This window comes from Pyricularia oryzae, chromosome 5, assembly GCF_000002495.2.
Source record: "Pyricularia oryzae 70-15 chromosome 5, whole genome shotgun sequence".
NCBI lineage: Eukaryota > Fungi > Ascomycota > Sordariomycetes > Magnaporthales > Pyriculariaceae > Pyricularia > Pyricularia oryzae.
In genome coordinates, this window is record NC_017852.1 from 611,299 (window position 1) to 636,569 (window position 25,271).

Here is a 25,271-nt window from a genome sequence, read left to right on the forward strand (position 1 = left end):
CTGCCAATCAGCGCTTGTCAGTTTTGGGGTATGTGTCAGCCAAGCTCCAGCCCCTCCAGCCACTCGCTTGGTACCCGTTATCTGATGGAAGCCACGATTGGATAAGGCAGGCGATGATGTACGAAGTAATGCTACATGCATGGAATCAACGTCCTCTTGTCTGCCACCGCCATAAGGAAAAGAAAGCGATTCTTGACGTTGGACTGCTTGGATTTGCAGCACAGGCAATCTCCTACGTCTCAATTACCATTCAGGTACCTATTATGTCAAGTAAATGGAATTTTTGCATACCCTACGTACTCAGCATCCATCACAAGCCAAGCTCTCGGTAGCTTTGAGAGTTCCGGCTCGGTGATGGGGAGCTACTGTTTTATAAGCTTGTAGATACCTACGGGATCAACACGACCGACTGTGCAACTGTACGGCTATAATATTCTTCACCTAGACATTGCCCGGAGCCTAGGTCAGCATGGCGGCCAATTTTTGGGAGTCAACCCAGCGTCGGAACTGGCTCTTCACCAAAGAGGAGCTGGCAGCCAGACGACAGCAACTGGAAAATGAGGACCCTTCCTTGGTGACCATGTATCCATTGCCTGAATGGAGACATTTATATAACTACTTCAACTACCGTGAGTGGCCAATTCCGTCTTGTCTCTCAAAGTTGGTCCAGAATCATAATCCTAACGGCCATCATGACCCTATTCAGAAATGCTCCGCCTCGCCAAAAACCTCTCGATCCGTCAACAAGCCATTGCCACAGCCCAGGTCTACATGAAGCGCTTCTACACGCGTGTCGAGATTCGAAGCACGAACCCAACCCTTGTTCTCGTCACGGCCGTCTACCTCGCCTGCAAGATGGAGGAGATGCCGCTCCACATACGCAACGTCTCGCTCGAGGCGAAGAAGGTCTGGCCAATGGAGACGCCCTCGCTCGAGATCGCAAAGATTGGCGAGTGTGAGTTCTGGCTGATCTCGGAGATGAGCGCCCAGCTCATCGTCCACCAGCCCTACCGCACTCTCACCGCCCTGCAGCAGGACTTTCAGCTCGCTAATGACGACCACGTCCTGGCTGTGTCTTTCCTCAACGATCACTTCATGACCGACTTGCCACTGCTGTATGCCCCCCACACCATCGCGCTGGCTGCCATCATGCTGGCTCTTGTGCTTAGGTTGTCCAAGGCCTCAAGCAGCAATAATGCCGCCGCCGGGCAGCAGGGCGGCGCACAAGCCGGCCCGCTGGGCATCACCCTGGCATCTGGGCTGTCCATGTTCCAACAGGCCGTAGCGGCCAAAGCCATGACACCTGGCGGGAGCGGCTCCCCCGCAATGTCTTCGCCCATCCAGCAGAATCCACCAAACCAGGCTTACCAGCTCACGCCGCAGCAACAGGAGATGTTCCGCCAGCAACAAATGCAGCAGCAGAACAGACAGCCAGAAACCCAGGCCAAGGACTCGCCGCAGAAGGAGAAGAGCAAACTCCAACGTTTTGCCGCATGGCTCTCGGAGAGCGGTGTCGACATCGAGGCCATGATCGATTGCACGCAGGAGCTGATCGCGTTTTACGAGTGCCAAGAGTCGTACAACGAACAGATTACGCGTGACCAAATCAACCGGTTCGTCAAGGCTCGGGGCCTTTAGGGGGGCATTAATTTTCAGGTCTTGGTGGAGCTATCAAACCTCTACTATGCCCATGGGGTACGGTTTTGTTCATGATTGAACTCGTGCAGTCCTTCTTTTTGTCCGCTGGTATAGGGATCTCTCGATGAAGAGCAACTCTTTTCGGAAATGTTTTGTCGTGCCTTGCGCATCTCAGCTCTGGCAAACATGGGCTTGGCCAGTTGGGCCCTTCTTAAGAGACAGGCCTTCGGTCCAGGTCTGGTGAATCACATGCGTGTCAGTCCTTTTTGGGGGATTTTTACGGCCTCGATCAACCGGTTGATGACGAATATTGTCTCGGAGATCCATCAGCTTGCTTAGGCCGACGGGCAAAAAATAACGTGCTGAAAGCTTTGGTCGTTGCATGATTGGTGGTGCTCGCATGGCCCGGCTGCACCGCTGGCTGCAGGGGAATCGCACACACGGCAGTGCTCGGGACTCGAACGACACCCGGGGCTCACCAGGCTCTGGGCTGAATGTTGGCGATATAGGGCCATCTTGCCACCACCCAGCGACTTTACCTCGATGCAAGTTTTTTGATTGCCAATCTAGTGTTGCTCTGGGACGAGGTTTCTACGAGGATACGTATTGTGGGACGAGTGACACGATCCTATATGGGAGTCCAGCGTGACACGCCCGGCAAACAGGGCGGCTGACCTCGGAGTGTGACGGAGCTCGCGGTTCAGTACCATGGTCTTTGTACTTACCAGAGGATGCTTGGCTATGCAGTATGTGTGCAGGTGTTCATCAGGCTCTAGATTCTGTAGTAATCCTCTGGTGCGTGGCGATCTGACAGGACGTGGAATCACGAGCACCAAAAGATGATCGGGGGTCTCAGAATGGATATGAGATCATCCTGTAGTATGAGATAGCGTGTGATACAGACCATATAGTTTTGAATAGAGCGTGTCCTGCCTATGGCTTACGAGGTTTCTGTGACGCGCCCGCTTTATCTCAGCCGTCCGCCGTAGCTTAAGAGGTAGGATAGATCAGCGCAAACAGATAGAGTGTGCATATATTTGCATGTTAACTCGCCGACCATGCAGTGTTTCCCATGACCGTATCCGTTGTGTCCGGGATGCCCTCCATTCTAATCAACAGTCACCACTTCCCGGTCACTCCCAGTAGCAGGGGACTAAACATGGCTGCTGTGGGATAACACCCTCCTGTCGTATTTTGTAGTTAATATGTCATTCAGGCACATGAGCCATACATATGATTAAATTTCCACGCGGAATCCCATTCGTATAGGGACAGCAGCGAGCAAGATGATCTCATCGTCTGGAGTCGTAGTACGATCGGTCAAGCAACATACCAACCAAGTTAATCGTGATAGAGAAGAATATATCTGAAAATGTATGGACGGAAATGCTTTCTATCTTATTTCCCCCGGCTTCATAGACAAGTTACGCGACAATTACGGGAACATTCTCCAACATCTCACAAGAAAAAGAAGAAAAAACATGGATGCTGATTCTCCAAGATCGCTGCTACTGAGCTCACAAATGCTCACACACCCTCTCTGCATCCCTATTAGAGGACAAAATACTAATATACCATGACTCAAGATATGTCACCCCATAGTTGCCTCGAGACGTGTTCCTTGAGTCCATCCATAACTTGATGGATCAAGACTTACACTCGTACCCTGCAGCCTGCCCTCTCGTAAGCTGGAACTCTAGGTCCGACCACGATATGGCCAACGGGAGGGACATGGAAAAACGGGGCGATTGTAACAGAAGAGTCTTAACCCAGATTGGAGGACTGCAATAAACATCACGAGGATCCCTCTCACCCGATATTGTGCCCGACTACCCAGCAGTAACCAAGAGTGAGCTATCTCAGAGACAATGCCCATCGTGATAAAAAAAAAAAAGAAGAAAAAAAAAAGGTCAGCATGACTCCCCTCCCCTCGTCGTCCGTCATGTCGAGGCAGCCAAGTCTGTGGAGATGACCTGTATCTCTACCAATCTTCCAGTTTCAGCTGGACTCCAGCATGATATGTACACAGCCTATTCACTAAATATACAAATATACTTACTCGCATACAATTTAGTTATTTGATGTTGAAGATATTTCATTAACCTCATACAATATAATGTTTCGAGACTGGACCTAGTTTCGTCCTCTAGGAAGGGCAAACAATAAAAGGAAACAGAAAAAGATTACATTACTTCGCCCCGAATTGCTTGTTCCTTTGCTCCCCATACCACAACTTGGTCAGTGTACTTCACCAGATAATATTACTAGACCACTGATTATTACAACATCGACTGCGGCAAGATCCAGCATGACGATTAATTCACTGATACGATGAACACAAGATATTAATATTCCTAAAATGTAATACGTGGGAACTTCTATTGGCGTTTGTTCTACCGGCAATATAAAATGCAAGTGACAAAGCTACATTGCCTACCAACGAGCAACACGACCACATGACATGGAAATAATACCGTCATTACACCAACGCAATTACTCAAAAAAATGTATTTATACACCCGACTTCGAATACATACAATACATTCCGTTAGCTTGATATTACTTTCCACAATCCTCCTCCCAACCGGGAGATGAGAATAACAGCCAAACCCGTGGCTTACAAACTTTTGCTATTGTTTACAACACATGCGCCCACAATATGCGCCCCAAATCGAGCATGTCCGCCACGGCTATGCGGCTTCAGCCACTTTACGGACGTCCCGCAGCACCTTCATTACACAAACACGTTGGTGGTGCGTGTACATGTCACACAGCAGATCACGATCATTCAAGGATTGAACAGAATAGAATAGCGCCAATAAGACTCGTCGTTTATGAACCCTAAACGCGTTACCCGAGATAAAACCACAGTTAAACCGCCGCCGGCTACCCAGGATACATGATCTTATTTGCAGGGAATCAATAAAGAAAACCGAGACATGAGAATCAACAAGAGAAAAACAAAGCACCAACTCCTAGTCCGCCCCAACCCGACACAATTGATCCCGGGGTTTTTTTGTGTCGGGGATATCCGCGCATCGACACACCGAAAGGAAATGTTCTTGGCCCACCCTTTGTCCAGTTATTTGTCCCGTATAGTAGTAGTAGTAGTGATCGAGAAGAAAAAGAGAGAAAACCAGGAGACAAAACATTAACACAGAAGCCAACCCGTCCCATGTATCTGACCAAAAGTGATACATGAAGCCGGCTTGTAGAAGAGGTTTGTTAAAAGGAAACAAAATAAAATAAAGACGAACCCAACACCAGTGTCCCGCGCCGTCGCGTAGGCCAAGAACACCATCTATTCGCAAAAGAATCTTTTCTCTTGTTGAACTCGTGACCCATGAAAAACACAATCCAATGTATCATGCTCAAAACAGCTCGCCACGCTCCTGTATGGGCAACAAAATGGGAATCGACCGTAAAAAAAGAAAAAAAAAAGACCAAAAGTCAAACCAGTGAACTCCTGCCGTGCTGACGCCGATGCAAATAGTATTATCGATGAGATATGCAATGATCCGTTTCAACGCCGTTTCGTAAATCAAAAAGCCGTCATCTTCCGGAGCGGGGTACTCCAGTACCGGGTGTATAATATGTCGAGAAGCCAAAAAAAGGTATCGATTATCTTCGTGTCGCAGAGGTAAATCGAATTTTCGCTGGGAAAATCAGAAGAGGAGGTGGTATGTCGAGCAAAGGTTTGTACAGGGTTGTGCTCCGGAGGATGTCGGAACACGGGTGTCAAAAGAGTCATTCGACCCTCAAAGCGATGATGCCCTGCCAGCCGAGGTAAAGTGGAGAAGTGAAAATCGATGCCTTGGAATTGTCAAGTCGGTACCCGCCAAGATGAACCAGCGTTTTTGAACAAGCGGCACGCCAAACGGTCTTGCAGAAAGACTAGTTGCAACAACCGCGTTGGCAGTGAGCAAGCAGCCTCGAGCCCATTACAGGAGCGAGAAAAACTGCAGCGCACTACCATCGGCGACCAAGAGTCTGGTGCATCCTGGATCCGGGTGAGACTGAGGGCGGTGGGCTAGCCATGGTGATTCCGGTCAGGGGGTTAATGATCGGAATGGCATTGCGGGCGCGAGTGGCGGCGGGCTGGTGAAGCTTAAGGTTGCCAGAGTGTTGGTTCTGGTATGTCGGCGGGATGAATGGCGGAGATGAAGAGTTGAGTGAGAAACCCGACGCGACTTGTTGCGGCTGTTGCGTTGGTGAGTGGGCGGGAGAGTTGCTTGCCAAGGAAGATCGCTCTGAGGATGAGCTGTGGATGGAGACGAGCTGTTTGGGTGGTGAGTCAGCTTCATGTTGCACACGACGCGCCAAAAAAAAAGGCTTGGTCGCGAAATTCATTCGTATCAACATTGCCAAGAGGGAGATAACTCACATCGCTCTCCGTCAACAAACCAGGACAGAACTCCATGTCATCCTCAAGATCAAAAGACCGGCATGACTCGAACTTGTTGCGGAAGTTGTTGACCGCGACCGTCTCGGAAAGCTCCTTCATGCTTCGCACGCCCCTGAACTGTTTTTGGGAGTTTTGCGACACCGATAACCTCGGCGCCCTCCGAGTCCGCGGGCCATGATGGCTGTGGGAGACGGGACCGGGCGCCGACGGTGTAGGTTGTTGGCTGTGTGCATGAAACTGGTAGTAGGCAGACATGATTGGGTCGCTTTTGTTGTGCTGCAATGCGATGTTTGTTCGTTGACAATTTGGAGAAATATGCCGGAATGTAGTTTGTTATTGACGACGGGTTGTTCGGCTTTGGGGGAAAATTCTATGTCCTCGTTGGTGAAATGGCGGTGGCGATTTGGAGAGAGTCGGTGAATCAAGTTGGTTGAGGACGGATTGTGGGGTGGCCGTTGGTTTTATTGCAAAGAGACCCGAGGTGGCTTGTCCGTAGTGCGGTATTAAGTCGGCTGCTAGCAACGCACAAAAAAGAAAACAAACAGCAGTGTGACAGCGTTTGGTTATCGGCGAAAGTCAAGATAAAAATAATTCGTGGCTGTATTTTCGTCGAATTGATTGAAGTTTTGAGTTGGTAGATTGTTGTGATGTATCACGTATGGTGGAAAAAAAGTACAGGAGTATGGGTAAGGCGAGGGCGAGTTAGGGTTGAAGGTGGTAGGTAAATGTGATGCGAGACGGGAGTCGGTGAAGGTGTCGGGAGGAGGGAAAAGGTCGGAAAAAGAAGTAAAAAGGGGAGGCGAGAGGGAGGGGGACCACCCTTCTGTACCAAAGCAGCGACAATGGGATGGGATTTTGTTGGACCGAATGAGCAGGCTCCATTCTTTTCGTCTAGCGATGTTTTGGGGGGCGGGTGGGTGGCATACCCAAGGAAAGAAAAGCGACTGGGGTACCGACGCAATCGCTCGTCCGCCGGATCCCTGTCGCACACTGCATCGTGACCACGCCTCCCGGCAGGGGATGCAAGATGGCTCTGCCAATCACAGCTGACGGCAACCCAAAAAACTAGGCGGGCCTGGATCCACTCTCCGACCGCCTTCAACCCAGTTCAGCCAGTCCCGCGCTATCTGGCTCGTTTTGCCACATTGGCTTTCTATGGACGAAAAACAGTGGGGCATGAGCCCAAACCCGGATGTGGATAAGCGGCATTGAGTGTAATTTTGGTCACGGCCTTCTGCGGATCGGCTTGCAGGACGGCCAAATTTGCACGCAGCTAACCAAGTCAGTTCAGTCAAGAGAAACATCACACTGTGTGGACGGTAATTGTCGTTACCGGTACATTAATTCCAGGCAGAGGCCTGGTCCGGGCATGGCGATGCTTCGTAGGTGGGCTTGGTGCCTGGCCTTGCCTGGGTTCAGCTTTGTGTTTACTGTCGCAAAACGACAGACATTGTTTATTTACCACATCTCCTTTTTTTATAATAGTTGCCTTGATCATCCCGCAGTCTTCCAAATTGCTGATCTCATTAGTAGTACAGATGGATCTAAGGTTGACGTGCCCCATGCTTGATGCAATCTCACCCATAATACTCCAGGGATGGAAAACACAGCTGGAACTTCAATGCTGACCGGATCGTGGCTGAGGTTCAATCGTGGTGGGGATGGATGATCAAGACCGACAGGCCGGCGGGCGCAGGTGCTGAGAAGGCAAACAAACCCAGAACAGTAAGTGATACAATATTACTTCGTAGGTATGAAAAGGCACAGGAGACGTCAACACCAATCAATCCTAATCAGACTCTGGGAGCCCTACTATGGTAATCTCGCTCTATACATTATTTGCGCATTGTTTTGTTTTGGATCGGACCAAGTCCATGAAGTCTTGGTATGCTTTTGGAGATTGCCAGTGGGCACATTCCGGGTTATTTGTTGTCGTCGTCCAAAAGTACCCACGCCGTACGTACAACTGAACTGTTTGAGGACCCAAGCGGGCATCCAACACATCAACGCCAAATCGTCACAAACCGACTGATGATGAAAATCAAAGACCCATACTGTGTGCTTTAAAGGAACACGATCTCACAATATCAGTCTAATAAGCCACCCTTAAAGCCCTTATTCAGTTTTCTGGGCTTGTCATTTGTCCAAAATTACCGGACATCGACCAGGGCGGTTTGATGGCATGGGGGAGGGAGCGAAGGGATGGATAGAAAGCACAGATCTCCAACTGAACCGTTTTGTCCTATATTTGTTCCCGCCCGTCTCTCCGTCGCCTTGTCTGAAAGAAGGCGATGTGCACGATCCAATGATTGATTGGCGTGGAATAAACCTGAATCAAAGCGACACATTTTGCCCGTCCTTGTCCCCTGCCTGGTAATGATGGCGCTTCTTGCACAGGTAGGCGGGCGGCTATCGCCAAAAAAGACATTCATTCTCGGAAACATACACGGCAAAGGCGCTTGGACTTGTATTATGGGACCGTTCAATTCGGAGAAAAATAGTGGTGTAATAATTTGTCTGAAGAACTGTTTTATTTTCTTCGTCATTTCATCTCCCTGCTCCTTCAACCAATTGAACTTTCCCACACCATGGAACTGGAGGCTTGTCTAGAACTCGGCTGGTCTTTTGTGGTCTCATCGTACATTAACTCCCCAGACATAGGGACCTTGAATTGGTCTGTCTGCTCAGGCAGAAGAAGGACACTGTGCCACAGTGAGCATCATCACGACACCCATTTCCCCCCCCTCCTTTTCGCCTTGAGGCCAAAATAACTGCTGCAGATGGTGCCCGTCGGGCTCCACAGCTAGCTCAGAAAGAGCTAGCACCAAATAGGAGACCTGCAGGTTGCGCGCAGCGGACGTGGGTGGATGATGGACCTTTGTTTGCCACTGATTGGCGCCTGTTGACGCTATTGTCCCCCCCCCTGGCTCACACAGTGTCTGTTCTCGTTCGGGAGTGGGTTGTTGTTGTTATTGTCGATTTTCTATCACCACGTTATTAATTTCTAGAGCGTCTGATGATTTGGTTTTGTCACTCGCTTTGCAAAGGGGTTGTGTTGCCGCTCCCAGGCTGCATTGCATTAGCAGAACCAAAAAAGGCGGGGCCACACGCCTACACATCCCTGCACGATGTGATGTGGCAGCCAATATGAGCAGGAAAAGATATCAAGGTAAGGTACCTACGGGGCCTTGGACATGGACAACAAAAACATATTCGACGAATCGACGATAAACACAAAGGCGCTTGTGCTCATGAGGGCATGACTACCACCGTCAAAACTCCACATTCGGGTTCCTGTCTGTGACCCAATCCCGAAGGGGCCTGACAGACAAACAGACAGACCACTGAACGTACCAAGGACCATTTCACGATTGACAGTGCCCCAGTTCAATGCCCAAAGAGGTCGCGCCACTCACACACATAGCCGGAATATCGAGTAGGGTTTGCTGCATGAAAGCCTACAAGGTACTTGGAATCAAGGAAGGAACCGCTCATGCCGCTGCAGGTAGACAACCACCACTTCCAAGACGATGTGCGCGCAGCTTTGCCGTTATTTTCTCTCTCTTCGCAATGTAGCTTATCGGTACAGAAGTAATCCGGGAGTTTTGGGGATGTCTACGAACCGCGAGACTTGGGTTTTTGCTAGGTTAATCAATTCTTGCGATGCTCCGAGTTTGTGGGGCGATATACCTGGGGAATCGGGGATAGACGCGGTGGCTCGTCTAACAGTTGAATTACTTGGCGCGTACGATCACGAACAATCGAAAACCGTACATCTTTGCTGTCAGCATCTTTTGGATGGGATTGGGTGACCAGTTTTGGAGGGAGAGAGGACCCTAGCGTCGGGGTCGTTGGCGTACGACAGCACCCTCATCCCGGTAAAGACAAGAAAGCTGCATCGGAGGATCCGTTGTACTACTGGTAGGTAAACAAAACCAGGATAGTGCTGGTATACGGGTGCTGCGACAGCCTAGTCCCTTGGAAGCAAGGCGACACAAGAACCAACAATATCCATGGCGAGCCGAGTGTGAGTTCAAATCGAGGCGGGGGAAAGGGGGCAAATCTGCCGTCATTCTCGCCCCTGAGTCGGGTGGTCTTGGCTTGGCCTTCGGTGCGAGAGATGTTGGATTTCATGCTGTTGCGTTTTATGAGGCTTGGCAAAGGCTTCGAAATAAAGATCACCCTACGTATGCCTCAAGATATTATCATCCCTGACCTTGAACAATAATTAATGAAATCAATTGAATAGCCGCTGTTTGATGGTACCTCCTGCGCAGTATTAAAAAAAAAAGTGTAACCTAGCATTCCGTAGCATCCGTCAGTTGACCAGCTCCAGCCAGCCACCTACCCGACCTGCAGCAACCGTTCTGCAGGTTATTTTAGTCAGTTTAGTCTTGGTCCCCTTTTTCTCCCTTTGGGGATGTTGGCTAATTAGTCGCTGTGCTGCAGTCAAACCAAACATTGGTAAAGGAAAAAAGCCGAATGCGTAGGCCGGCCAAAGAGGCCGCTTCTTGTTCCTGACGAGCCACTGTCAAGCCGATCTGCTGGCCGTGGTTTGGCGATTTTCAGGGTTCTCCGCATAATTGCCGCACAAGCAAGCGCCTCACCATTTCTTCCTTGTGTTGTTTTGATTTTAATTTATTAACTTTTTTTATTTTTTTAATTTTTTTTTATACTCATATGGTCTTACCATCTCTCTTGTCACTCGTCGCTTGGGACCGTTAGCTGTTGGTTGGAATAACAGCCTATTGTCATCCAACCCAGTAAGCAGTCTTGATACTCTATAGATGAAACGGTCTCGATCTAATAATCCATGTCCGAACGCAATCACTGATAATAAGGCTTCAGATCTACTGGGTACACTCATGGGCAAACAAGGGCACTGGACAAGGAAACACTGACAATAGCATTCGGCCGGGCCCATATTTGACTTGAAAACCGATGCATATGTACATAGTATTGATGTTCCAGACAAGCAAGATGTGATTGATGATGGGCAAGGAAACCGGTGGTTATTCTGCAACCATCAACAACCATCGCCCCCGGATTCCTTCAATTTTAAGTGAACCTAATCATACCATACACAGTGATATACACCCTTACGGTACATGGTACGAAATATGTAGGTAATAGGTAGTAAGGCAAGTAAGGTATACGCCGCCAAGGGACGCTTACTGAATGTGCACACTGTCTCGCCACCTCGATGCATCAAGCAGAAAGCAGACCAAGACAGTAACAAACACTGCCACTCACACCGCCATTTCCGTTTTCATTCCAACCCTTGCGTCCGTGCGGGGACAGCCCTTGAAGCCCTACTAAACAGTATCTGCTTTTATATTTTCTTCTGTTTTCTGTTTGTCACACGCCGTGTGCGTGCACACCACCCCCGGCCCGAGCGAGCATGCATGCATGCATGCATGGAGGCTGGACAAAAAAGCGCATGCACAGACCAATATGTATCGTCTTGTGCTACAGCAAGTGCTGCGGTACTGAGGCGAAGTTCGAACAAGACAGCCGCCACCCACAACTCTTGTCGTCCTGCACAGCACATTGCACAATTGCTATGCGCTTTTTTTTTCTTTTTTTTTTTTTTCTTGCCTTGCCCTGCACATCAGCATCGCCCCCGCTCCGTCCGTTCCCACCCTTGTCTCAGCTTGCGCGGGGGTAGAGTATGCCTTTTCTCGCTCGTGTTTGACATTTGATATTGCGATCCATGCCGGACGACAAAAAAAGCATGCGCCTGGAGAATTTCAGACGAATCCCATAGTAGAAGCAGTCATTGATCGGGTTATTATGCTTTCCAGAAGCGAGGGACTAGATATGAGGAATTTGACAAGGAATTCCGTACCACGCCGCTGGTTGATAATCAGGCTCGCGCAAATCAGATGCATTTTGGAAGCTCTCAAAACCCTGAGACCCCGAATTGATCTTTGCGACTGACTTGCAAAAAGTCAGGATGCATAAGGTATACTGTACATTAGCTACGGAATAACCTTCCTGTTTAGACTCCTCCCGAAAGTGCACATTCCACGTCAAATCATAAATGCTAATATTATTAGTGCAATGAATGCAGAAGCTAGACAAGAGCTACTGCCCATAGCTTTTGGGGATTTTATGCTAAGTGACAAGCGAGTAATGAAATTCCAACTGGTGCAAGCTGAAAAAAGGGGGGTTAGATATTAGGAGAGAGACAGGCTCGGTGTCACTAGCAGTCAATTCGACCGAAGGGTTAGCCAACAATACGGTGCCGGTACACTACCGCCCGCTAAGGTTGAGGATTCTCAGGTCAAACAAACATAAGAAAAAAAAAAAAAAAGGGGGTTTGTTTTGTTCGAGATGGCGTTCGTGATGACTGCGGGTGAAACGCTGCACACCTAAAAGCCGATCTTCCCTAGAACAAGAGAGGGGCTGCGCTCGCCTTGCCTCCATTGATCTGATACAACCCGCATTCACTCACACACTGTCTACCCCTTGATAATGAGAATGAGAGGGGAAACTAACAATTGTCAACACTTCATCGACAAGAGCTGACAGCAGAACCTGGGGTTACGTCAAGAGATGGGCCAGATCAAACTGCGCAAAAAAAAAAAATCCACTTGCGCCCTCCACGGACGTTTGCCTATTTCTGTGCGGGGGAGGAAAGAAGCAGAAGCTTGAGCTGCAGGAGGGATGGTTTACCTCGGCGCTTCCCGGCGGCGCGGCAATCGAATGTCCACTTGTTGTGTCCCCGTGGCGCCTTTGGCTCGCGTCCGGGCGCTGAATGGTTTCTCACCCCAAAAAGGGCCTCGCGGGCTAAGAAAAGCACTGCTTCGAAATCCCAATGGCCTGTGCAAGGTAGGTGCAAGGGGTTGGTAGCTCTGCTGGCTTGCTCGGACCCTCGGTGGCATAATTACCTACAAGCCAGCCTCTCTGGACCTTCAGCCGTAGGTAGCTGGATGCCTTGATGCCAATTCCTCTCGGACAGAAAGGATTGCGAGCTTTTCCTTGCTAACCTCAAGCTCAAAAATCCTCAAAAATCCTTTCTGCTGGAGAGTCGTTCATGGAGGTAATTACTGTATTATGAGTAACCATCACCAGGTCCACGATCCACTTGCGGTTTACAGCACGTCGTTGCAGAGATGTAACGATACACGGGGAGGCTCAATCATGATGTCACCTCGTTTTGGTGTGCGGCTCGCTGAGCCGCTAGCCGCTAGCAAGGGGATTTTGAGGGAGCTTTGAGCTTACTTTGATATTAGCGGACTATTCCGTACCTACACAGCCCATTATTGACATGAAAAATCAGCTCGCGTGTTGCAGGGCGAAAGCAACTCTCGTCAAGAATTGTTGTCGGATGCGGGATGTCTACATGGGTGCGTGTGATGTGGCATGCCGGAACCGTCTGTCGAGGCAACTGATGTCAATTCAAAGCATCAATCAATCAATGGATATTCCCACAATTGGAGGTCGGCTTTGGCGATAATGCCTCAATTTCTATTTATTTATTTTCTATTTTAGCTTTGATAGGCGTCTTGTAGCCCACCTGCGGAGTAGTGCTTTCTCTGCCCGTCTTTTCGGTACCCATCAAACCCATCATTTTGTCCGACCTGGCAGGTCTGCGACAGGCAGGCCCATAAGGCATCATGATCGACTCATGACGTCAGAGCTCTCCTCTTTCGATCTTATCCAAGCATGTAGCTGTAAAAGGTCATCATCATCATCATCATTGTTATGGCGCCACTTGAATAAAACAGTAGTCCCCATCAAAAGTCAAAGAAGAGAGAACCGCCAGATATTTCCAATTGACGAATAAGAAAACCTCCTTTTCTCAACACCATTCTCCCTCTTCATCTTTCAGTCTACAGAACATCAAAAGCCCAATACTGTCGATCACTGCATTTCGCGAACCGCTGCTTCAGCCTGAAGAAAACTACACAACAACATCAGATCAATAACTCAAACAATACCAAAATGTCGTCAAGGATCCTCGCCCGCACCCTGCGCACCAGCACCACCTCTCCCGCGATGCTGCGGAGAAGCATGGCCACGACGCCCCAGCTCAGGCACAAGGAGACGTCCCGTAAGCCTTTTCAGCCCATTCCCTGACGTAAACACGGCATGCAAAAAAAAAGAAAAAAAAAACAATAAATCGCTTTGACTAACCCAGCACCCTTCCTCGGAGCAGACCACGACGAGAACCACGGCGAGGACGTGTCCCGTCACAAGGAGGACCTGCTCAATAAGCATAAGAACAACTCGGCCAATTGGAAGTCGGAGCTGGCTTCCAACAGCGAGGAGGCCGTCAAGGCTGACCGCGATGAGCACGGCAGCATCAAGGACCTGCAAGAGAAGACAAAGGGCCGGGCGGAGCAGGACAAGAAGGCCTAAACGAGAGGGAATTTTGAAATGGTGAAATGGAGTTGGAAGGGGTTAATCATGTTGCGTGTGGAACAAAGAAGTTTCCACGTGGAAAAGGGCAAGGACAACAGAGTATATGCCTTGGCCGGAGTTTTTACCTTTTTTGTTGCTATTAGTATTGCATGATAGTCACGGCGTTCTCAGATGAGTGAAAAGAAAGGGTTTCATGGTACAAACGGACACAGGAGAGGCATTCAGAAGTTATTTCATTTGACACAGCTACGTGGCTAAATTTCAGGTCGACAATACGGCACTTCACCATTGAGTAAAAATGCCCTGGAACAGTGGCTTCTGGCGTGAAAGGTTCCGATATCGAGGAATAAAAAGCACTAAAACCATGGTGTATTGGTATATCAAACATAAAGCGAATGGGGATATATGAAGTCCCACGTCAGTTGCTTCAAATAAATACCGGAACCAATGTCTCGCATAGTCCGGCTTTCCTCATTAAATTCTCCGCGTCACCAAGATATATCACCGTCAGTCATGCCACATCACCTCAGACCTCTGCCACGACCTCTTCCTCCCCTAATGGCCCGGCCACCACGTGGCCTTCCCCTTCCCCTGGTGGCTACCGGTTTGGGCTTCACATAAGCTGGAATGCCCTCATCGTCGTCATCGCTTCCAGAGTCGGAAAGGGAGATGTTGTCATCCAGACCGTCCATGAAATCATCGCTGTCGTCTTGATCAAGATCCAAATCTCCAAGCCTGACCACTGTGGGACCTGGGTTAGCTTTGGGAACCGAGGCCGGTTGGGGGTAGCGGAGCTGAGATCCAGGAGGTCCAGGACGCGGCGCAAAAGCAGAAACGGAACTAGACGAGACAGACACAGAAGTGCTGGGCCTGCTTTCTGGCTCCTCCGCGGCCAGGACAAAGTCGTCATCCTCACTTTGCTTGTTACTGTCCTGCTCCTGCTCCTGCTCACGCTGTTGTTCTTCCGCAACACTGCTGCTGTGACCTATATGCTCTCGTTCTTCATGCTCCTGAGTTCTCTTCGGCCAGCCTACAGACCCCCTTGTAACAGGCCGCGCTGCGCTTTCAAACTCAACAGGTGTGGGGGTATTAGCATGCTGCGTGGATGGTGTACTTGCTTCTGACTGGGAAGGTTTCGTCGATGGGCGGTTGATGGCCTGCCTGCTCTTAGCAACCTTGAGCTTCTTTCCCCGAAGTGCCATACGTTCCGCCATGGACATGTACTTAGGTGTGTCAGGAGACGGCGATCGTGATGCCGCATCTTCTATTGGCCGAATCTTACGGGGCCTGCCGCGTTTCCGCGGTCCAGGAGCGGGTCGTTGCTGAATATCGCCGGCATCTGGTTGCTCGGCAGGTTGCGCGTCGTCATCGTCTGCCGCACGATCCAATCCCTGGCTGGCCAACGTCGACGTGCGTGATTTTCTTGGCTTGGGTGCAGTGGGTTCAGGTACGGCATCTGCTAGCCGGAGCCGCTCAGATTGGCGTTTTGGTCGACCTGGCCTGCCGCGTGGACGAGATGGCTCTGCACGAGCTGCAATGGGTGCAGTTTTTTGCGACGGGTCGAGAGCGTCACCCATGAAGCCATCACCATCGCTTCCGCCGAGGAGAGTTCGCATAGCCTCGGCGGCGAGGTCTAAGGGATCAGCGCCAGTAGTGTGATCCCTAGTAAAGTCTACCTGGGACGGGAAGTCTCTCTTTGGTGCCGCTTCATAGACCTCGTTGAATTCTTCAAAGCCCTCATCAGGCTCCACGTACGAGACCATCGGCTTTGCATGTCGGAGAATAGGCTGGTTCGGTTCGCCAGGAATCGGTGCATTGGTCGAGGGATGAACCTCAACTCCATCCTCCAGGGCCACGTCTCCGGCCGGGGCGATCTGAGTGTCGCCGCCAGCGGACAACAATGACGGGTCGACCATGGCGTTGTATAGTGCAGTCGCCATGGTGTCATTTCTGGATTTCTTCCTCCATGATTTGGGACCGCGGAAGTCCGGATCGTCATCATCGTCTTTCTTGGCCTTCCGCTTAGCCTTTTGCAACATTTTCTGCAGATATTCATTCTCCTCCTCTTGTTCGAGGGCGTTCAAGTCAGGGGCCTCGAAGTCGTCGAACAAAATCCTGTCGGGACCGTCTTGCTCATAATAGCCCAACCCAACCATGCGGTCCCGGTCGCCAAGAGGATCAGGGTAAGGCGTGCTATCAACCGCAGCACCCGTAACAAACATGTCATCAGGCTCGCCATGGGCGTCGATCGGATCTCCAGAGGTACCGTCCTGTGCCATCTCTGGCTGACCATAGTTGTCTGTATCCAGAATGGCACTCTGATCGCCATAACCAACTTGAACTGGTTGCTGCTGCTCTTGTGCCACATTGTCACCAGTGCCGGACATGGATACGTCAACATCATTTGTGGTGTCGTCCTTGGCCTTTTCGGCATCTGCCTGCTCCTTGAGACGTTGCAGACGCTTGGAATTGTGGCTTCGGCTTTCCTCTCCGGTAGCTTTGAGCCAGGTCAGGTTATGGACCCGGAAATCGACCAAAAGTTCTTTGCTGCGGTCATCTGCAACACGATTCGTGTCATGGCCTAGCAGGGTTTTCTTTGGGGTATAAGGTGTTGTGTTGTTTGCCTTGCGGCATGAGCCACAATTGCAGATCTTCAAACATTTTGGACATTTCCAGTTCTCCGTCCGCAAAACATCTTGTGGCATGAGGTCGAAAGCGCGGTAGAGCGTACCGTAGCAATACGCCTCAGCACAACCGATGTTGGAGCAAAAGGCGAGACGAAAAGTGTTGTCCCTATGACAACAGACGTGGCAGCGGTAAGTCTCGCCTGCCTTCTTCTTGCGGCGATTCTTCTTCTTCTTTACCGGCCGGCCCTCGCCGTCAATTTCAACATCAGACGGTTCCAAAGTTTCCGGCTGCTCCACTTTCGTGATGTCGTTAAAAGGCCGTCGTCGGAGTTGTTCCTGGCAAATCTGTGCCACCGATTTCCGGCCTGCCTTTTTTCTCATAATCTCAAGAGGGAGGGGTGAGTTGTTTATGTCAATAAAGCCGTCATCCTGGATGATCATGGTACGCCATTCCTCGTAATTTTGCACAAGGTCAGACCAGTTCCACTGCTCGCACCAGCTCAGTTTCGATACGCACACGCAGGAGCGCCCCATGGCATAGCACTCCATGCAGATATCGTACGTATCCTCATCGCCGGTGGTTAGCATCCTGATACAGTGTTTGCAAGTCAAAAAGCGGTTAAAAATGTTGCATCGGCAATAAGAACATGTAATGTTGGAGTCGAACTCGATATATTCGACGTTGGCCTCTTTGGTGCCAAACATTTCGTCCACAAGGATGTCAGTGTATAGCGCAAATAGCTTTTTGAAATCCTGCATCATTTGCTTCGACCGCGTCGAGTTTTTGACCAAGTCGTGGCCATAACCGAGCATCCCAATATCAGCATTGTCATCCATGCTCTGGATGTCTTTGTAGTATTTCTTCAGAGCATAGTAGATGATGGCCTTGTTCTTGTACTGCTCATCACGGCAGACAAGTCTCGCCTTGGGTAAAGCCTCGTGAATAGCAAGCTCAAGGGTTTCGACAGTGGTACGGTTCCAGGCTACCTTCATGGTGCGGGTGCCTCGGTTCCAGACCTGGTGAGGTGCCAGCGGCGGAATGAGGAGGAAGTCTCCCGGCTTTTGCTCGACGACATATACAGGAAAGCTAGCCTTCTTCCAGGCATTTACTTGGGCAAAATGCTTCTCGATCTCGATGTCGTGACCCAGCATGGAGAGAAAGTACTCCTTGACAACTTCGCGATCCTTGGTCTCGGTCATAAACCAGATGGAACTTCCCGGCTTCTCTCCGTTGTCACCACCCGAAGCTTCGATCATGATGTTCTGGCCCAAACTGCCACACATTTCGCGATGAGCGGGGGTATATGTACCCTCATGGCCAATGTAGCACATGAGATTCTGGGCACGCATCTCCTCCGGTAGACAGCTCATGAGATCGCCGGCAGGTGCGCAGCCAGTCTCTCCAAACGAATCCATATCTATCTCGTTGCCCCGCTTATCGATATTGTCGTTCATGTAAAAGACGTTGGGTGGCAGGATTTTGCGTAGTCGGTCATGCCACTCTGGCGGACAGTCGATATCCTTGAGGTAGAGCCGCTGTCTCCGTTCCTCGCGAAAGTTTGAAGGTGTCCACTGGTTGGTAAGCTGAGGCATGGAGCGGAGATAGTGGCCGATGGTCATGCGCATGTCCGTTTGCCCGCCAATGTCGCGCACTGGCTCCTCCTTCTTGTCGTAAGCACTTTCGAGCCATCGTGCACTGAAGAGGGACGGATCGAGCCTATCGTTCCAGCCCTCAATGACCAGCGGCTTCCCGCCATGGATGACGTGGAGGAGTACGAGTTTCTCGAAACCTTGGGGCCCGAATCGATTGATCTTGGAGGCGGGGATCCTCACGACCCAGTTGAAGTTTGGCGTGTTCTCGACAAGAGACTCAAGATGAAGGTCCGGTGGGATCGGGTCGAACTTGGCCTGGGGGTGCATAGCACTCGGCATCGTGACGGTTGGTACGGAGTACGACTTGACAATCGGATCAGATTAAGGTCAACTGAATGCGCCAAATTGCGCTACCTCGGCTGGGACGCATGCATCACACCCTTGAGGTTCTGAAGCTTGTAGCGAGGTGCACTGAATTGACCATGTGTTGCTGGGAATAAACCGAACCCAGTTTGATTTGCTGATCGTGGGCGGGGGAAAGAGGGAATAATCGTGATGTCTCTGTTGAGACGCGCAAAAAGTTGTAGCGGGCGCGACTTGAGCCAGTGCGGAGAAGCTATCTAATAGTAAATTTGTAATGGACGACGCGGTTCACGCGAATTCAAGGTGCCAGCCAATTAACCAGCTTAATGGACCCCACTAATTCAACTTTCAAGCAGCTAAAAGCCAAATGAGGTTCCACTTTTACCATTGCTGGGGCCCTTGGCAAACTCGATCTGGAGAAGCAGATCTGAATCAACATGGAATTAATTTCAGCTGAATGGCATGTCCATTGACCAACCGAGCGTTTACGTTTGGTAAGGCTGAGAACGTGAGGTGAGTCCAAAATGTATAAAATCCTTACAAAGCTCCATAAATGTAATGCTTACTGGAAATTTACAGCAACTCGGGGCATAAATCATGGCATCAAATATTGTGTCCAGACAGCTCCGGGTGGCTTCCTCCACCTTGGCAACCATCAACGTAACTGCGCGGATAGTACCAAGGCGGGTATCATGGCAGTCTGTACTCTCGATACGGAGTACACCGACCTATGGTCATCAAAGGCTACCGTATCATGCCACAAAACAGGCTCTCGCCCAGAAGCAGTTGCCGCTGTTTGACAACAACATCAAGCCGCCAGGAGAGCAGGCATTTGCACCTCCTCACCCACCCGCCGTCTACACCCCTCCCAAGTCCCTCTCCTTCCTCCCAAAGTCCTGGGTTCCCTATGCCGAGCTGATGCGCATCGACAAGCCGATCGGCACCTACTACCTCTTCTTCCCCTGTCTCTTCTCCACCCTCATGGCCGCGCCCCTCGCCACGCCCATGGCGACCCCGGCATCCGTTCTGGGCACCACGGCCCTCTTCTTCACTGGAGCCCTCATCATGCGCGGTGCCGGCTGCACCATCAATGACCTCTGGGACCGCAACCTGGACCCGCATGTCGAGCGCACACGCCTGCGGCCCATCGCCCGCGGCGCCATCACCCCCTTTAAGGCAGTGGCCTTCACCGGCGCCCAGCTGCTGACGGGTCTGGCCGTGCTGCTGCAGTTCCCCGTGTCGTGCCTATTCTACGGCGTTCCTAGCCTGGTGCTCGTCACCCTGTACCCTCTCGCCAAGCGCGTCACCTACTACCCGCAGGCCGTGCTCGGCCTGACCTTTTCCTGGGGCGCCATCATGGGCTTCCCGGCCCTGGGCGTCGACCTGCTCGCCAACGAGTGGGCCCTCGCGTCGGCCGCGCTGCTGTACTCGTCCAACATCGCCTGGACCGTACTGTACGACATGATTTACGCCCACATGGACGCCAAGGACGACGTCAAGGCCGGCATCAAGAGCATCGCGCTCAAGCACTTCCACGAGACCAAGGACGTCCTCTCCGGGCTGGCCGCTGCCCACACCATCCTGCTGACGTGCGCCGGCATGGCCGCCGATGCAGGCCCTGCATTTTTCATCCTCGGCTGCGGAGGCGGCTACCTCACATTGAGCACCATGATCAAGAGGGTGAATCTGAAAAGCCCCAAGGATTGCTGGCATTGGTTCATTAGAGGTTGCGGCTGGACCGGTGGTGCGATCACGCTCGGCCTCTTTGTCGATTACTGCTTGAGGTATCGAGAGGACCAGAAATTCAGGGAAGAGCAAGCTGCGGCGAGGGAAAGGGTCATGGCTGCATAAATCATCTTGAGATCCCCCATGTAACAAAATGTGTAGTAACCTCATTGAAGAGGCACGCTTTGTAAAACATGTATAATATATCCCGAATAGACAGACAAGATATCCTCACGCATAACACAGGTCACGAACAAATCAAAAATGCCTTTGTCGTTCCAAATCACATTCATTGCATCATAGACTTTTTGTCTTGTTCAAATTTAGAGTCCATTCGTGAGGCAACGTCCAGAGCGCCGATAGGAAAAGCCCGGCGGTGCAAAGTCCCTCGTCATCTTCTTCTATTCGTTGATCATGCGTCGACGACCCCAGAAGGAAATTGTTGTTGGAAAAAATCGACCTTTGCCCGTTAAACCCGGTGTTCAATGCAAACACAATCAAAAAAGATATGACTCCGCGTGCCAGACCAAATGATGACCCTTTTTGTTCCTGTGCGTGAAATAAAAGCACCCATACGCAACCAAACGCCTGAAGCTGTCTAAGACCTAGGCTTCTCCTTCTTCTCCTTCCACAAAGCCAGCAGACCGACACCCGAAACCTTGACGACCTTGAAGCGCACACCGGGAATATCACCCTTGGCCTTGCCCTTGCGACCGAAACCGGCCAGGAGGACCTCGTCGTTCTCGTCGACGAAGTTCAAGCAACCGTCGTTGGGGACTGTAGATCGTGTTCATTCGCAAGTTAGTTCACTATTTTCACTGCGACTTGACCGTCACAGTAGGCCGTGTGCCACCATTCCAAAAAAAGGGACAAGGGATGAATTCCGTACCGAAAGCAGTAACCTTCTTGCCGTTCTTGATGAGCTGAACCCTGACACACTTCCTGATGGCAGAGTTGGGCTGCTTGGCCTCAACACCGACCTTCTCCAAAACGATTCCCTTGGCGTGGGACGAGCCACCAAACGGCGACGACTTGAAGGCGGTACCCAGGGCACGCTTCTTGTAGGCAAGATCAGCCCAGCGCTGCTCACGGCGGTTGTTCCGGAGCTTGCGCGCGGCGTTGAGTCCTCTAGGCTTTCCTTTACCCATGATTGCTGTCGACGGGTGGTGCTAATGTCAGTGAGATGTTCTTCTTTTGCCGATTGACGGTTTTCAATTCGGGGATGGCTTTTTTTGTCGTTCTTGTTCGTTGGGGATGGGTCGTTCAAAAATTCGAATGCTGGTAGTGGTGTCGAGTATTACACAGGAACAGGAGGGAAAACTCACCGACTTATGTGGTGATCGCGGCTGATGGGTTGTTTGATGATGTCGGCGGGGAGTTGGTCGTCGAAAGATCACTTTTTTCCAGACGGCAGCTGGCTTGTCCCACTGGGGTGAAATCGCAGAGGGTTTTGCGGCCCTAGGCGTGACAAGCTAAGGCCTAGATCAGGTGACTTGGTGGCATGAGCAAGTGGGGCAGCATGGCCTGGCCACTGACATCTTTAGATGCATGAATTCACCAATTCTCGATAAATGCATTTTAAGCCGGCCTCCAAGTCCAGTCCCCACCTTTGATGGGGCTAGCGATAGCGACTTCCGCATTGCCGCAACCGTCATTTCTTTTGGGGAACAAAGGGGTGGTTTTGGTGCCAAAAGTCTCACCGAGTTCTTCGCAGGTTGCGTGGCTGCCTGTTACGGGCTTAACTGGCATTTGGCTCTATGGTCAAAATGTAGACATGTCTCATCTACTACAAGGCAATGGAAAAGGCAAAAGCCGCGATTATCAATCAAATATATTTCTTCAGCCATCACCTGCGGCACAAAATGTCTCCCCGTCAATACCTGGAGGCGGCGGTCCGCTGGGATCTTCGGTCGGGATGAGCCCTCCAACCGGCCGCAATAACACTCACCGGGTGCCGGAGCCGGCATCTCCTGGCTTCGATGACCGTCGCGGCCAATTCGGCGGCTTGGGAAACATACCACTACCCCTCAAGATGAGGCAGGAGTCGACTCGTGCGACCGATAGGACGGACGCACTATGGGCCGAGATGCAGGCCACGCTCGAGGAGGTCGAGCTGTCAGCTAGCGGAGGCACTCGCGTCTTCGGCCCGGACCATGACCGCAAGCTAGCCGAGCTTCGGGCCGCGCAGATCGCGCTGGCTCAGGCGTGGGCACGGTCAGAGGCGGATGAGGCAATCGAGGACAACGTGCACCAGCGGCAGCAGCGTGGAGGGGCGTCTTCAAAGCTTGGCGGTGAGGGAAGTGCTACGGCTGCGGAGACTGAGCGGCTTGGGGCCAAGATGGAAGAGGAGACGGAGCTCGACATCCTACTCGCACGAAAGCGGCGAGAGGCTAATGATCGGTACTTTTCGAGAGTCAATCAGGGCGTTCTGGATGTCGTGGCAAAGCTAGACGAGGTCGCCCGCGCGATGAGAGAGGTTGAGCAGGAGAGTAAGGACATTTGGGATGGCGGCGAAGGCGATCACGATAACGACCACGACCAGACAAGCGTGGCGAGTCAGAGAACCTGAAGTGGAAGTAGCTAAATAGAGTCTTTGTATTGCAGGTACATCTGCATGCTCATTGCGGCTATGCTCGACATAAATGGACAACCAATTGGGATCAAGTCAAGTTATTCACTTGGGAATGTACCTGTGCTGCCGTTGGATGCGTTGAGGTACTTGCACGCGGAAACAGGCCCCTTTGCGCTAACCATCGCTGCTACTCAAATATTCTTCCACTACCGCAAAAAGTTCAAAAAAAAAAAGAAAAAAAAAAGAGGCAGTTCGAGGGCACATGAATGTTCGAAATGTACATTCTCACCCGCCCAATGGCTTAGCTTCAACAGGTAGCATACATACAGCAAGGATGCTTCAAATGCTCTACTTACTTTGTAGGTTCGTAGTACTGACCTATAAGGCGAAGCTTTAAGCCAAAAAAACTATAAGGCAGGAAGGCGGTCATGTGCAACCAGTCCATTCGACCCCCGCTTTGTCAGACAACCGCGTCATTTCCCCAGAGCCAAGGTTGTTCCCTCTATTGTCTAGAGTAGCCCCTTGCCCCACTTGCATGTTAGTGCCATCGACCCTGCACCTCCTTCATCTCCGCCGGACATTCCATCCGTCGCGACATCTTCAGTCAATCGCCGCAACCATTCTTCTAAGCCACTTACATAAACCTTACCTGGATCGAAATAAATACCCTCTACGACCCATCGAACTGACAGTTCCGAACCAATTCTATCACTATCGCACACATTCCACACATTCCCGACAAAATGAAGCTCTTCGCATACATCATCGCTGCCTTGACGCTCGTCTCAACCGGCCTGGCAGTTGAGGTCAAGAAGCAAGTCATCATCACATACCCATCCGAAACCCCAGACTCTGTTGTGCAGAACGCAAAGGACAAGATCACAGAGTCGGGCGGCGTCATCACTCATTCCTACGACCTAATCAAGTACGTAGAGAATGGCACCTTTTTGGCGAGTACCATTAGGAGACTGCTGCCTTACTAACGATGCTTGCGTTTGCTGTCACAGGGGCTTCGCTGCGACCGTCGGCGAGGCGATGTTGGAGACCGTGTCGACGTTGGACGACCAATACAAGGCCGTCGTTGAGGAGGAACAGATTTTGTCGATTTCTGGTGATTCCTGAGCAAGGGGAGCATTATCATTGGAACAGTACAGAGACACATAGACACTGGATGGTGTTCTTGACACACGACATGTCTTTGCTCGAGCATGACGACACAATCCCTCGAGCGACACTGAAGAGATGAACGGACTAGCCCTTTGGAAGAAGCATTGTTGTTATGAGAAACAGAACATATGGGTTGATTTGGCGTTTTCGGGAGCTGGCACAAAATCACGTAGTGTTGAGGCGTCATCCGCTTAGCTCGATTGATATCGAGGACAATAGAGGCTGGCGCTCTTGGCACTTTCTTTTTAGATTCGAGCGGTAGTAAGTATTCGGGACACGGCTCTTCTTCTGCCTTTGCTATGGTGATCGACACAAGGGATGTACTGTATCCATAAACGCACGATGGCAGATCGATATGACATCTCACCACAAGGCCCACGTTGTCTCCACCAAATGTCCAACATATTCGATAAGTTTTGCTAGATGCTTAGCCTAGGCACGATAGGCGTGGTTGCTTTTAGCTAACGACAAGAAAGAAAAAAAATAGTGAAGATATGGTTGGGCGCGGTTTCCAGTTAAACACTGCAAAACCTCGACTTTTATGTATTGTTACTCTTAGTCTGCAGTGACGCGATGCCAACACAGCCAGCCAGCTGATCTGCACGCGTATCTATAATGTTTGCCACGCGATATAGGATGAATGAAGTATACATTCACATCAGTTGGTTTGGCTCTTGTTACTAGCTACCGCGCTACCTTCGGGTAAGGGATATATCTCCAAAGTCCTAGCAAGGATTATGTTAAACTAGACTTTGTCAAAGAAACACAAGTGCTCAAAGGAGGATGGTGCATTTAGGTCGTGCATACCTAT

The 25,271-nt window shown here is 50.8% G+C and overlaps 8 protein-coding genes across 8 annotated transcripts; 5 read left to right on the forward strand and 3 right to left on the reverse strand.

The window, feature by feature from the left end:
- Window positions 1-120: 120 nt before the first annotated feature.
- On the forward strand, window positions 121-2,582 carry MGG_01071 (RNA polymerase II holoenzyme cyclin-like subunit). Its single transcript, XM_003717820.1, has 2 exons — window positions 121-629; window positions 707-2,582. The coding sequence occupies exons 1-2, from the start codon at window positions 470-472 to the stop codon at window positions 1,636-1,638; spliced, it is 1,092 nt and encodes a 363-aa protein (XP_003717868.1). The 5' UTR covers window positions 121-469; the 3' UTR covers window positions 1,639-2,582.
- A 1,866-nt stretch (window positions 2,583-4,448) lies between these two features.
- Window positions 4,449-6,920, reverse strand: MGG_01070 (uncharacterized protein). Its single transcript, XM_003717821.1, has 2 exons — window positions 6,023-6,920; window positions 4,449-5,916 (listed from the first exon to the last, which is right to left on the reverse strand). The coding sequence occupies exons 1-2, from the start codon at window positions 6,296-6,298 to the stop codon at window positions 5,608-5,610; spliced, it is 585 nt and encodes a 194-aa protein (XP_003717869.1). The 5' UTR covers window positions 6,299-6,920; the 3' UTR covers window positions 4,449-5,607.
- Window positions 6,921-13,718: 6,798 nt separating this feature from the next.
- On the forward strand, window positions 13,719-14,878 carry MGG_01069 (uncharacterized protein). Its single transcript, XM_003717822.1, has 2 exons — window positions 13,719-14,102; window positions 14,208-14,878. The coding sequence occupies exons 1-2, from the start codon at window positions 13,994-13,996 to the stop codon at window positions 14,408-14,410; spliced, it is 312 nt and encodes a 103-aa protein (XP_003717870.1). The 5' UTR covers window positions 13,719-13,993; the 3' UTR covers window positions 14,411-14,878.
- Window positions 14,653-19,281, reverse strand: MGG_01068 (JmjC domain-containing protein). The gene has a single exon (XM_003717823.1). It carries the CDS (start codon window positions 18,970-18,972, stop codon window positions 14,935-14,937), a length of 4,038 nt encoding a protein of 1,345 aa, XP_003717871.1. The 5' UTR covers window positions 18,973-19,281; the 3' UTR covers window positions 14,653-14,934.
- A 136-nt stretch (window positions 19,282-19,417) lies between these two features.
- MGG_01067 (monothiol glutaredoxin-5) lies at window positions 19,418-21,005 on the forward strand. The gene is made up of 2 exons (XM_003717824.1): window positions 19,418-19,509; window positions 19,576-21,005. The coding sequence occupies exon 2, from the start codon at window positions 19,594-19,596 to the stop codon at window positions 20,845-20,847; it is 1,254 nt and encodes a 417-aa protein (XP_003717872.1). The 5' UTR covers window positions 19,418-19,509; window positions 19,576-19,593; the 3' UTR covers window positions 20,848-21,005.
- On the reverse strand, window positions 20,956-22,173 carry MGG_01066 (40S ribosomal protein S23). Its single transcript, XM_003717825.1, has 3 exons — window positions 22,047-22,173; window positions 21,611-21,874; window positions 20,956-21,498 (listed from the first exon to the last, which is right to left on the reverse strand). The coding sequence occupies exons 2-3, from the start codon at window positions 21,867-21,869 to the stop codon at window positions 21,320-21,322; spliced, it is 438 nt and encodes a 145-aa protein (XP_003717873.1). The 5' UTR covers window positions 21,870-21,874; window positions 22,047-22,173; the 3' UTR covers window positions 20,956-21,319.
- A 181-nt stretch (window positions 22,174-22,354) lies between these two features.
- MGG_01065 (uncharacterized protein) lies at window positions 22,355-23,421 on the forward strand. The gene has a single exon (XM_003717826.1). It carries the CDS (start codon window positions 22,496-22,498, stop codon window positions 23,288-23,290), a length of 795 nt encoding a protein of 264 aa, XP_003717874.1. The 5' UTR covers window positions 22,355-22,495; the 3' UTR covers window positions 23,291-23,421.
- Window positions 23,422-23,874: 453 nt separating this feature from the next.
- MGG_01064 (uncharacterized protein) lies at window positions 23,875-24,904 on the forward strand. The gene is made up of 2 exons (XM_003717827.1): window positions 23,875-24,218; window positions 24,301-24,904. Exons 1-2 carry the CDS (start codon window positions 24,037-24,039, stop codon window positions 24,413-24,415), a joined length of 297 nt encoding a protein of 98 aa, XP_003717875.1. The 5' UTR covers window positions 23,875-24,036; the 3' UTR covers window positions 24,416-24,904.
- Window positions 24,905-25,271: the final 367 nt, after the last annotated feature.